Source organism: Xyrauchen texanus, chromosome 43 (assembly GCF_025860055.1).
Source record: "Xyrauchen texanus isolate HMW12.3.18 chromosome 43, RBS_HiC_50CHRs, whole genome shotgun sequence".
Lineage (NCBI taxonomy): Eukaryota > Metazoa > Chordata > Actinopteri > Cypriniformes > Catostomidae > Xyrauchen > Xyrauchen texanus.
In genome coordinates, this window is record NC_068318.1 from 17,368,063 (window position 1) to 17,381,333 (window position 13,271).

Below are 13,271 nucleotides of genomic sequence, written 5' to 3' on the forward strand. Positions count from 1 at the left end.
TCAGGGTGATAATTGGGTGATTAACGCCCAAGATTCAAGAAAAGAACAGAGAGATTGTCAGGGGCAAGGCACCTTATGTTTCTGTGCCACTGTATCTCTCTTTCCACCATTTCTTTGTTGGTCTCATATGACCCAGAGGCAGGTTGTAATAGAAGCAGGCATTTTTCAAATTGCTTTAATTTTGCAACCCATCTGCCAATGTGATTAATCAAAGTACAGAATGAATAAGGGAATGGAATAGTGCAGCTGCATTTCTGAAGAAGAACAGCATGTGCATCTCAACTAATTTTTACCACAACCCAGGCAATACTGTACTTTCCGTATCTTCTTATTCTCATTTTCCTCTGGTCACAATTCAATTTAGGGTTACTAATTCTGGTCTCTGAACCATTCTTAAACTTTCCATAAAGTTGTTGGAATTTCATGCTACATCTAGAACCCATCAAATTTTTTTTCTGCCCCCTGGACCAAAGGGGAAGTTTTACTGATAGAGTTGACAAAAACCTCAGTCTCTTCACCAACCATCCAAATTTGCTTGATGATTCAGGCATGACCCCATGTTACAAAAGGCTGGATTACACTACCCATATTATCCTGACTATATAGTCTACTATGTGATGCCTAGTACCTTTATAGTCTGTTCAGATTTTAAAAGTTGGGTATTGTTTAGTAATCCAGCCATTACAAGCCATATTCGGCAAGTTACTTTGAAACTGTTGTTACCTTCTCTAAGCTACCCATCCTTTTTAAAGGAGTTCAACTACAAACTGCGCTGAAAAAAGTTAGTATAAAAAAGTAGATAACTGCATTGAAGCAAAATAAGGGGGAAATATGTTTAAAAATACTGTATATACCTATTAAATTATCAGTTAAAACATGCTGCTGTGATGAAAACAAGATGGGAAATGTCTTTCTAAGCTGCTAGCAAGCACTTCTAAGAAGACATGATTCAGATATACTCCAGCCCATATGCTATCATTAAAGACTAGCTCTCCTCTCTTTACAAGAGCAGCATCTGCTATCTTGATCCAAAATTGTTTCCGTCTTCGCCCTCTAACCGGCTAATGAACACCTGGAACTCACCAGGTGCAATTTGAAGTAAACTTCAGACGCAGCTTTTCAAAATATACTTTGTGCAAACTATAAATATAGCTTGAGAAAGCCAGACAAAAAAAAAACTATGTTCTGAGAGGTGTAATGTTTTTATAGGAAATTTGTAGCTCTGTATGAGGATTTGAATTGTTCCTTTGCTAACTAAATGAACATTCTTATGTTTATTTTGCACTTTCTCACCCTTCCATTTCTCTCTCATCATGGATTTATGTGCAGGATGTATCAGGGATGCCAGGCCTGTGCAGGTCCATTGAAGAGGGAGGACTGGGCTTTGATTATCGTCTGACCATGGCCGTTCCAGACAAATGGATTCAGGTGAGCTCACATGTCCTGTGATTTTTCTCTCTCTCCATGCAGATGTTCCTCCTTTGTTTTTGCTTCAGTGCAAATTATGTTGTTTGATGTTTGCAGTTCACAGTTTCAGAGACACCTCTCTTTATGAAGCTGTGTATTTGTAGTCTTTTCTCAGTGGCTGTCTCACATCCAAATTCTCTTCTGGCTCGGCTGTATCTGTGCATGTATAGGTGTGGGTATTTCCGCTTTAATTCAGGCCAGGTTTTTTGTATGACCATGCATTTTAAACTGACAAAAGGAAGACTATTGATTGAGTTTGTTGGGTGAGTTCAAGGTGTTATCTGACTCAGAGATCTGGCATGGCTTGTTCAGATAGCAGCCTCTTTTTCTCTGTTGGCCTCTATTTCAGAACCACTTTGCCCATCTTTCATTTGTTCTTTGTCAGCATTTTGAAGACTATTAAAAGGTTTATGTATTGATATTCTTGTCTCTATCTCTATTATAATAAGCAGTGGTATTTATGCATGTGTGTATTTGTTCTTGCTCTCTGTCTCAGACAAGCACACACCTCTCTTCTGAAACTTATTTAATTTTACTTCAAAAACTCTAATGACTTTCAAGTCTAGCTTGGGAAAATCAAGATTTCCATGCTTGTCACCAAACCAGAATGCAACCCTGAAGAACAATGAAAACAAGTTAAACAAATCATATTCAGTCATATGAAAAATAATCTTGCAAATTGCATTGCATTTTAGCTGAGTACAGAATATCAACTGTATCCCTGTTTAGAATGTTAAAGGGATAGTTCTGTAGGAAATGTGTTAGTATAAATGTCCATGGTACAGATTAAAGTGCTGCAATTCTTCCACCATTATATGCAGGAAAACAGTATGTGAGCTACCAATTAATTTACACTGTCCTTATTCTACATCATTATTATGTAAGGAAATTTATAATGGAATTAGTCATGTTCGACAACCATTATAAGAAAGATAAATGACAAATAACTAGATTATTTGTCTGAATAAACTCTCCACCATTAAAGTCGTAAAACGTCTCATTGTATTTGCTCACAATTTCTATTTTAAGGAATTAGCTTTAATAAAGGAATTATGATTAATTCACTTATTGGAGTAATATTATTCTCATGGCTTATTGAAAATAATATCACACATATTTATGTATCTTTTAAAAACAGAGATGAGATTATTTATCGAAATATACAACACTCAAATTATCTTTGAATACTGACAAACTTTATTGCTAATCTAAACATAAACTAAACTAACACATACAACATGAAACAGGTTTGTGAGTAAAGTGACCTTTTTCTGTTGAATAAATGATCAATAGAGATAAAATGAACTTTACTTCTGTTGACAATGCCTTAAGAACCGTTTATCCTTTGAGTATAAATTGATTTGTAATCGGATTACCCAAAGTATTTAACTAATACACTAGCAATTTCAGCAAAATTCTGGAGATGTACTTGCGTGTCATTGTGTTTCCTTGCATTGTGTTTCCTTGCGTTGCGTTTCCTTGTGTTGCGTTTCCTTGTGTTGTGTTTCCTTGTGTTGCTTGGTTCTTTGGCGTTTGTAGAAAGTTTGTTCCTTCGATTGCTTGGACTCTGTTATGATCACGGATAGTTATTGTCTGGATGAAGCGAGGCCTTCTGCAAGGAAGACTCGTGACTCTTGTTAGGTGTGTGAACCGTAGAGTAGAGAGTGAGAGGCTTCCTCTGGACTTTTAAGTCCTGAGTTTTCCTTGGACTCTACATGGCACAGAGGAATAGGAAGAAGCAAGAGAGCTGAAAAGAGGAGACCAAACGATGGTTCCAATAGAGCGTTGCAAGAGCAGAAGAAACAGAAGAGAATGTTTTTCATTTGTAGGGAAGTTTTGAACTGAAATTGGCTGCACCCCAAAGGTGTTTTGAACCAATAAGGAGTGACTTTTCAGAGTTGATTTAAAGTCCTTTGTTTGGAGGATTCTTGGGACTTTTTGCTAAAAAATAGTGCATGTTTAATCATTAACTTTTATATCTTGAAAATGGTTGTCATCAACATTCTCTACGTAAACAAGTAAGCATTTACATACTAAATATGACATTATTTCTTGGATATTATATGTGTTAGTAACAAAACATGAAAATTCCTGTATACAAATCATACTGGTTAATTCATTGGATTAACAACATGGACATTACATGTTATGAGAAACCTGATTGTCAGTGTATAATATCCAGTTGAATTGTTACCATTCTTAGTAGAATGAGATGAATCATACAAGATTAAAGATTATAATCATATATTTGTCAGCTATAAGTGATTAGCATTCACTACACATATTTTAAATGTTACATCGGCTATAATCATTAATTTGTCAGTTATACAAGTGATCACAGGTCATAGAGTCATTTTCAGAAGTAACTAGCAAGGTTAGATATTGTGTACATTGTGGGTTTAAATACATTCTGTACATTTTAGAGGGTTAACCCTGTGAAGTACAAAGTTCATAGATTCCTTTTTAGCTTCTGTTTGCAGAATAATGAGGATCTCATGACTAGTTATCGTCCAGAAAAAGAGTAATAGAATTGGCATTGTTTTGTTCATTGTAATTCAGGAGGATCCATGTTGCTGAGCTAAGAGAGGATGTCTTTGGAATGTGCAGAGGGGGAGAAGAGGTGTCCCAGGGGAGAAACAGGTGTCAATGTTTTAGGTCCATGTTGATTTCGGGTCTTCAAGAGTCTCAGTTTCCTTACATGACCGCGGATTTTTGCATTTAAGGTCACAAGGTGTTACTTGACCATTTGGCCATTGTGGAACAAAGAAGGATCTTCTTTATTGGTCAGCTCTGTCATTACAAACGATTAAGCAGGCATGGGAGAGATGGTCTCCTTCAGCAATTTAGGTGCCATGGATACATTTTTAAAACTCTCTAATGGCTCGGTGGGAGAATGTCTCTGATCTGTGGAATGTGGTGTTGTGTTCATTTGATGGCTTTGTTCATGGATAATCCTATATTTCACTCAAAAATAAAAATTCTGTCATCATTAACTCACTGCTCAATATAGTTTTTGAAGCCATACAATAGCTTTGTGTGAGAAACATATGGTAATTTAAGCCAACTTTAAGCAAATTAAACAAATAAGCAACACTGTAAGCAAATTTAAGATAACATATCAAAGTCGCATTATATAGGGCCCTGCACACTTCTTGTCATTAACTATTTTTATTGATTCCAAATTTTAATTAACACAGAAAACACGGAATCAACTTTTATCCATATATGCAAATCCACCCACCCCCACCCCAATCACCCAACACACATCCCAGTTGTCAGACATAACAACAGAGACACATATAAACATGCAGTTCAAAGAAAATACTCTATGACATAAAAAGATAAAAAGAAAATAACAAACCGGAAAAAAGATTCCACATATTTACAACAGAAAATTGTCCCTTTCCACTACTCCTCCCACTCAAACCCCCCGAAAGCCAAATTAGTGCCACACTTCCTGCCATAATCACCCAACCTGCCCAGTAATCTATGAGATATCTCCTCAAAAGACACCACTCTGCCCAACTCGGTGCACCCGGTGACTTCCATCCCCTGAGTATCAGGGCCCTGCATGCTTCTTATGAAATCAAAGAACGAACAGGTATGACATCACTTAGAATAACAGCTGGCTAAAAAGGTGTTTTTAGTTAGTTTCGGTGTTTCTTAGGAAAAATTTTATCAGCTACTAAACACATTCTTACTGCCATTGGTCCACGTCATAAGTAGATATGAACTGAAGCTCCACCTACTTTGATGCCTATAGGTAATTCCCATTCAGTCAGATAAGATCAGTCAACATCAACACATCAGCATGTTGAGTGATTAGCGAGCTGGTGCAAATTTACCTATATCTGTACGATTGTTTGCGTAGAGACATTTTCAAGACAATGTCATGCGTTTTTTTTTCTCTGAGTCTACTAAAGTTATCTACAAATCTACTTGAATACTTTAAATTTAACTCATTTGCCATCTGCAGCTGAAATTAGACAATGAATGCACAAGGTTCACATTACTATTTACACATTATCTACTGCATATTTATTACCATAAATAGTAATTGAGTAGATAACCCTTACTTACATACCACCACACATATGTGATGGTTAATAACTGATCCCCGCAGATTAGTGTCACACATATGTGTTTCTGAAAAAGGCAGTTATTTTACAAGCTGCCAGATTCAAATTCGGTTTTCAACACACAGGCTACACTGGTCAAGCGTCTGTATTCGCTCAAACAGTTACTCATACAGTCTTTTAAACCACAGAATAAGTTTATATTATATACATACATACAACTCGTCACCAAAGTACCACGATAAAAAGTTTACAGCTCTTATATGCACAGTCAATGCATCAAACGCAATCTTCCTCCGATGCGTGCTGCCATTTGTTTACATTAGTCATTCGTCAAACAAACAGGTACTCAAAGAGTCTTTTCAAGCACATAATACATTTATTTTATATAACAAACAGCCTAATTGTCACCAAAGTGCCAGGATAACAGTTCACAGCTTATACATGCACAGCCATGATATCTAAATGCACAATGTCTGAGAAGTCAAACAGCGCAAATAGTCAAATTGGACTGCTAATATTATTTGTTCATTTGTTTTTACAGCTATAAAAATGAAATAAAACAAATATAGTACAGTACAGCAGACATAACCCATTTGTTCACGTTTACTATTTTCTATACAGTATTTTTTTATGACATGAAATCAAATACTCATCTATACTCTGCCCTACTCTACTGACTGTGCAGACATAACTCACTCCAGGGGACACTGCAGGGGAATTTAGACCCTACTAATGAAAATATTAATAAATCTTCTTTTATTGATCTAATGGGAATTCTACTCATAGAATGGGGCATGAAGTAATTGATAACACATTTTTATGTCATATTTGTTGATGTTTTGCATGTAGTCTTGAGCGTCCTCATATTTTAATGTGCCTCTAAATGCCTCCCCCTGCAGCTCTTCCAGTGTGTGCTGGGGCCTTAAGCCTTGCTCTCTATTCTCACACTTCAAAATATTCAAGTAAAGACATGTCGCCCCAGATTTGACATCAATGGCACCAAATTATACTAGTTTTCACATGAAATGTGACCAATTGTGATGCAACAAGTTTGAATATATGAAAGTGCAAATGAGATTTGAGAGCTACGACAGAAGGCAAGATAATTGTAAAAATAAAATAAAATCGTACATTTTGGTCTATTCCTCACAAAAGCAGTAATATGGCTTCTGAAGGCTTGGATTGTGGTACACTTGTATATTATGGTTCTTCTTTAATATAAGTAAAATAGCTTTGAAAATCTAACATGAGGCTCCTTTAATCCTTCAACAAACGGAAGTAACACTCTATTTTTGGCCCCCTCAAACAACGAAACACACACACCTCTTTGTGCCACAACTCAAAACTAATTTTTCACAGTCAGGTGTTCAAAAGGGCAAAATGTCTCCTGATTTACTACTGAATTCCACCTCTCTCTCCCTCCCTCTCCCTCTCTCTCTCTCTCTCTCTCTCTCTCTCTATCTCTCTCTTTGTGTCTCTCTACCTCTCCTCCCCGATGTCACATACAGCGTTATGGCTTCTCAGCAGCGTAGCGTGCTGTGACGGAGGTCGGCTCAGCGTGGCTCACTCCTGAAATTAAAATGTCCGCCACCCTGAATCGATAATGCAAATGATGAACAAAGTGGAGACAAACAGGAAGAGTAGAAGAGGTCCACTGCCTGTAATGAAACCTCCCCAAAACCTAATGAAATCATTAGAGATTTCCATGAAAAGAGCAGCTGTTTCGTCTCATTTTGTATTCCGTGATGAATGCATTAATATGTGGAATCAATGGTTTTATTACCAATGTCATTTGATTTGTGGAGCAGAGAGGAGACTGGGAATTCAGTCATACTTCCTGAGGAAGAGAAATGATATTGGAGATGAATGAATAACTGAGGAGCAGATTAGATCAGATGATTGGCAGTTATAATGTCTGCTGCTCCCTGTAAGGTGGTGAAGTCAAGATCAGCTTAAAGATATAATATGGGCAGTTGCTAGATCATAAAATATATTTAAAAAATGATAGAAAGAAATAAAAAGCTAAAAAAGTCTTACTGTGAATGACTTGGTTGCTTTAGCAATTTTATTTTCAATCTCACATGTGTTCTTTATGACACTATCGGTTAGGATTGGGTTTAGGGTAGGGAGGTGAGTTTTGTTGTTTTAAAACTTGATGAGCATTAACGTTAAACTCATCTGTTTGAGAGACAAATTAACTAGCTTCTAGCACTACACAGTGGACATTTCACTTCAGAACTGCGGTGATATGAGGAACAAAGCACAGAATATTACTTTGCAAAAATGGCACTGCCATCATGTAATTTTCATGAGATTGGGGTGGTAAAATAAGGTATGTGGTTAACATTACTTAAAGAGTTCTAACTATTTTGTTCTACAATAATTACACACAGTCTTACCTCAAATGTGATATTTGAAACTGTTGTGTTATTAAAACAAAAATTGCTAAAATGTTGTTACAAAAGATTTAGGAGCCATTTACACAGAACGTTTTTTGCATCCATCTGTTTTTCAGTTGTTTATCTATGTAAATGTGCTATTCAAATGTCTTTGACAGTTGCACTGCTTCTCACTGTTTTTCTCATCTGCTTCAAACCTACGCCGTAGGCTCTGCGTGGTGGCCAAAACTTTGGTTTGCATTTATATTTCTTTGTCAGTGTATCTGTGTCGTTTTGTGAGTACACAGCCAAAATGCTAACTACGTGTTTCATAAATAAACAAAAGCAATGCAATCTATGTCATTTCTGGACTCTAAAGAATGTATCATTCAAACTTCAAAGTATGTGAATATGTTGACATTTTAGTACATATAGCCTACAGGTTGTCTGCATTGCAGGCAGAAAATAAATGATGAAATTATATGCTTGCTCTTGAGTCGCTTAAATAATAATTCATGAATATTTTTGCATACATTTGACATTCCTTGCTGAAAAGAAATCATCAAATTAATTAATAACTTCTCGTCTGAATAATACACAATTGGGTGTCGTTTTTAAGATTTTACAATGCATATAGGCAATATAACCAACTCTTTGCAGGTGTTTTTAATTAGCTGACAGATTAGAAGTGTTTCGTTTCCATAACTTATGAAATATTATTATTTACTGTACACATACTGTCAAACATATAGTCAAATAATTGTGCTGGTCGGAAAGTTCGTGAGTAGAATAAAAAACATATTATTTCACTCATATATCAAATTAATATCAAGTAAAGGCCCAGAGAAAAAAGCTTTTAAGATTGAGAAAATTGCTTTAATGGTCCCGAGTCAAAATACAATGTAAGATAATGCATAGATATTATAGATATTAGACTTGGATAAAATGCGACGCAACCTCACAAATCCTTGTTATCATCCTGGGGGTGGTCTGTGGTTAAAAAGGACCAATCACAGCAGTTGTGATGTGTGTGTTGACACGACACGCAGTTACATTTTTCCACCCTGCCATTATTTCCTGTGTCCTCTCCATTAAAAATTATAAAAAAAAAAAAATAAATGTCAGAGCTGTGCCGCAGTGGTTAGTACATGTGCTCGAACAAACCATAATTCTTATGCAGGCTAGCCAGTTCACTTTCAGGTCCCTTTGTCAATGTTTTTTCTTAAATTTTTTACCTGTTTACTTTCTTGGAACTTAAGTGCCGTAAGATTGCTATGTGACACCATCTGAGTGTCACGTGGTCTGAAGCCCTTGTACAATTACACCAATTTATTGGCTGATCATTTTCATCATTCTCTGTTAATTTGAGTGGCAAACACGTAAGGACATCACTGACACAGTGTAAATATCAGAGCAATTTCAATGTGTTTTTTCCAAATATTACAAGGGACAGATAAGGACAATGGCGCTTCGTCGAGGCTCGCAATTTCTCACCACGAGAATTATCCCCACTTGTTCCAGTTCTATGGCCTCCAGATTTGGAGCTCCGTGTTCTGTAGCCGCTTGGGATTTCGGTTTGTGTCTGAGAAGTTAGGAGTGCGAATGGAATCCTCCTCATGTTTGCCACCCTCCCCCTGAGCGAAAGCGTGAGTCTCGTCTTTAGGAGATACAAGGTATTTTAACTTGTTTTTTCTTTCGGCTATTTCGTGGATTATATGGGCGTTCTGGCAAGAGAAGAGACGTACACTGATATCTCTGCTTGATTTTTCTGATGTCGGCATGGATGTCACTCTTTTCAGACAGCTATTGGATCTACACATGATAGTTTTGCAGTTCAACCAAGCTCATTGCTTTAAGGAATGCCATTTTTGGGGCCTGGGTAACTCAGCGAGTATTGACGCTATCTACCACTCCTGGAGTTGCGAGTTCCAATCCAGAGTGTGCTGAGTGACTCCAGCCAGGTCTCCTAAACAACCAAATTGGCCCGGCTGATAGGGAGGGTAGAGTCACATGGGGTAACCTTCTTGTGGGCACAATTAGTGGTTCACACTCTCAATGGGGTGCGTGGTAACTTGTGCATGGATTGCGGAGAGTAGCATGAGCCTCCACATGCGAGCCTCTTGGTGTCTTGCACAACGAGCCACGTGATAAAATGCAAGGATTTAGAGTCACAGAAGTGGAGTCAACAGAGACTTGTCCTCCGCCACCCAGATTGAGGTGAGTAACCATGCCACCAAGAGGATCTACTAAGAAGTGGGAACTGGGCATAAAAATTCAGAGGAAAAAGGAGATAAAAAAAGGAATGCTCTTTAGTTCACCATTTGGCTCCATTTGGACTTTGCCTTGATTTTCCCCCGCCGCTCACGTTGGAGAATGAGTTGGTCGAGGCGGTACTTTTATTTGTATTAGTTTTATTTTTTATAGATACCCCCCCCCACACACACACACACAAACACACACACAAACACACACATGTTTCGCGTCTCACAGATGAGCACTTAGGGTTCAGATCGCTGCAGTGTTCTGACCAACCAAAGGCTGCTAAATTATTTATTGATGAAGCGGAGTTCACTAACAAGTCATTTCACAAAATGCATGCACCCTTGAGGCTTCAGGGCATCCGCGTTTTGAATTATCTCAATGATTGTTTGTTAGTTCTACCAGGTAAAAATCACAAGTCAGGTAGTTTCTAAAAGTTATATCACAACTCTTCTCATCAAGCCGCAGAATTGGAGATATCGCTCTGACCAGGCTTTATGACAAGCCGTAAAAATTGTACAAGATGGCAAAATCCTAAGAAACTGTACGAGTTGGGTCATACAAAAATTTACAACTTTTACACCCATAGAGAAATAAAGGTACCAACGAACAATGTTATAACAACTTTTTCTAAGTTTAACCCCTAACCCAAACCTAAATGTACACATAAATTGTAACCTCTTCCCTAATAACCATGATTTTAATAGGAAAATTATTGATGTTTATTACGGAAGAAAGAAAAAATCAGGGTTTGGAATGAGACAAAGGAAGCATATTTCAGTTTTTAATATACACCAGTCATTTGCACTGCACAAATAAATATGTAATGAAGAAATTTGTTTACACACATTTCTTTTCTTAAAATAAAGTGTCAGATAGAAGGATTGCTAATGATGCTTGTATTGTATCAATTTGATTGTTGATCAATCTGTTTGTTGATTGATTGGTCTCTGTGGGAATAAAAGTTGTATGATATAGTACGATTTCACTATACATACGAATTGTTATGAGATGTCATGAAACTTTGTTGTATAATTCACGTCTCTAGTACAAATAGTATAGGAGTTACTTGATGAAGTTTTGGTTTCAAAATCCAAAATCTTATGTATGAGCAATAATAAAAGTGATGTTTATCTTTGCAAGTGCCACTAATTAGTTTAATTCGAGAGCAACATAAAGCAACAGGAGGTCTGTAAAAGAAAACAAAATAATTTTTGTTTGTGTACCTATTTAAGTCTGTATGTGTCTACAGACAATTTATCTGCATCTGTGTGAGATGGTTTTATTGCATTTATGAACTAATGCATGTGTTTTATCTGTGTTTAGTTGTGTGCATATTTATGTGTGCATGTGTGGGATTTCACAATATGTGTCTCTAATTTATGCACATGTGAGAGATCTGTCTTGTGTGCGCTGGGAGAAAGAGGTCATAATGGCAAATTAAGCCATTGTGTGTAATTACCAGTAGTGGCACTAGGAAACAGATTATACAAATAGATAAGTCTTATTTGTATTCTTTATATCTTGGTGCGGAGCTCTGTGTGGCTGTTGATTTGATTAAATTTCTTAAACAAATTAACTCAAATTATCTAATACTTTTCCATTACCCCCACCCCCCTGCCCGTCCTCTCTTAAGTGAAACAATTAAAGCTTATAATGCATAAATGTGATGGGACGTTGGTCTGATTTGGGCTTCTTCATTGTAGTATATTGGGGTTTTATTTTGGCCTCCAGTGGCTGAATATTGAGGTGATATACTTATATTTCTCCTCCTGTATTCTGAAGAGGAGAAGATAAGTGGGAGGGAGAGAGAGAAAGACAGAGAGAAAAAGAGGTACTTTATGATAGAAATATCTCTTGCTCATACTTCATGTCAGACTGAGCTACAATGATTGTGTATTATTGCAGGGGAGCTGTGTTTGCACTAATTAAGTCTATGGTTTAGGCACGTGCAGTGCATGCTCAATGTTTCCTGTTTATTTGGTTCAACAGCAGATTTCATGAGATGTGGAATTATCATATTGTATGATGAAAGAGACTGCATAACTGCGAAGACTCACTTGCTGAACAGAGAAAGCCGCATCTCTTTAGTTACTGTATATGTAGGCTATAAGCTGCTGGAAGCTGGGAAAATGGTAACATTGCTGATGCTTCAAAGCATGTTCAGTTCGCCCAATCATGGTAGACTGACAAAAGAAAACTAGTTTTTGTCGTTAGTTTGTATGGATGATTTTATTTATTTATCATATACTGAGTCCCCATAACCTAAATACACTGTGTATTTTCCCTAAAGTTTAAACTGAGACTATATGAAGATGTATTCATATTGGCAAGTGTTCTATAGCTGGATCTTGAGTGACTGTAGTAATTCCTCCCTCTACTGGACAGTCGAGGAATAAAAGCTTCTTAACGGCCAGTGAAAAAGGATGCATGTGGTCTTTAGTTCTGTCTCATTGTATCAGTTCGAATTCAGCTGTGCCACAGCCTCTTCGGTCTCATTCTCTTTCATCATACATACATAAAATGTCTGCGTGTGTGTGTCCCCATAATTCAAATCACTTAAAAAACATTCTACAATGCAGAAAGTTTGTTGTGAGGGTTAGGTTTAGGGGTGGTGTGTGTGTGTGTGTGTGTATGTGTGTGTGTGTGTGTGTGTGTGTGTGTGTGTGTGAGACTCTCTGGCCTCTTGGTGTTAACCGGTCCTGTATACGGCATAGCAGCTTATCGTTTATTGATTATAATATAATGATATAAACATTTATAAATATTTCTACTGTATAATATGTATGTATTACTTGTGCCATATTGTAATAATATTAATGCATTGTTATATTAGCAAACAGAGCATAATTTCAAAGTTAAAAGAATAGTTCAACCAAAAATGAATATCCTGACAGCCTCAGTCACTATTCATGTTCGTTTCTTCTTTTTTCCATACACTAAAAGTAAATGGTGACTGAGGCTGTCAGTCACTAAAATTCTGCTTAGCTTTCCAGTCCACGGAAGAAAGAAAGTCATAGGGGTTTGGAACAATGACCAAACGATTTTTGTGTGAACTGTCCTGTTATGTGTGTACAGTTAATAAACT

The 13,271-nt window shown here is 36.9% G+C and overlaps 1 protein-coding gene across 1 annotated transcript in view; it reads left to right on the forward strand.

The window, feature by feature from the left end:
• Positions 1-13,271, forward strand: part of gbe1a (glucan (1,4-alpha-), branching enzyme 1a) — a 200,777-nt gene that overhangs the window by 135,144 nt on the left and 52,362 nt on the right. Inside the window, exon 10 of the mRNA XM_052115962.1 lies at positions 1,330-1,428. Coding sequence (XP_051971922.1) covers positions 1,330-1,428 — 99 coding nt within the window. The remainder of the gene's footprint in view (positions 1-1,329; positions 1,429-13,271) is intronic.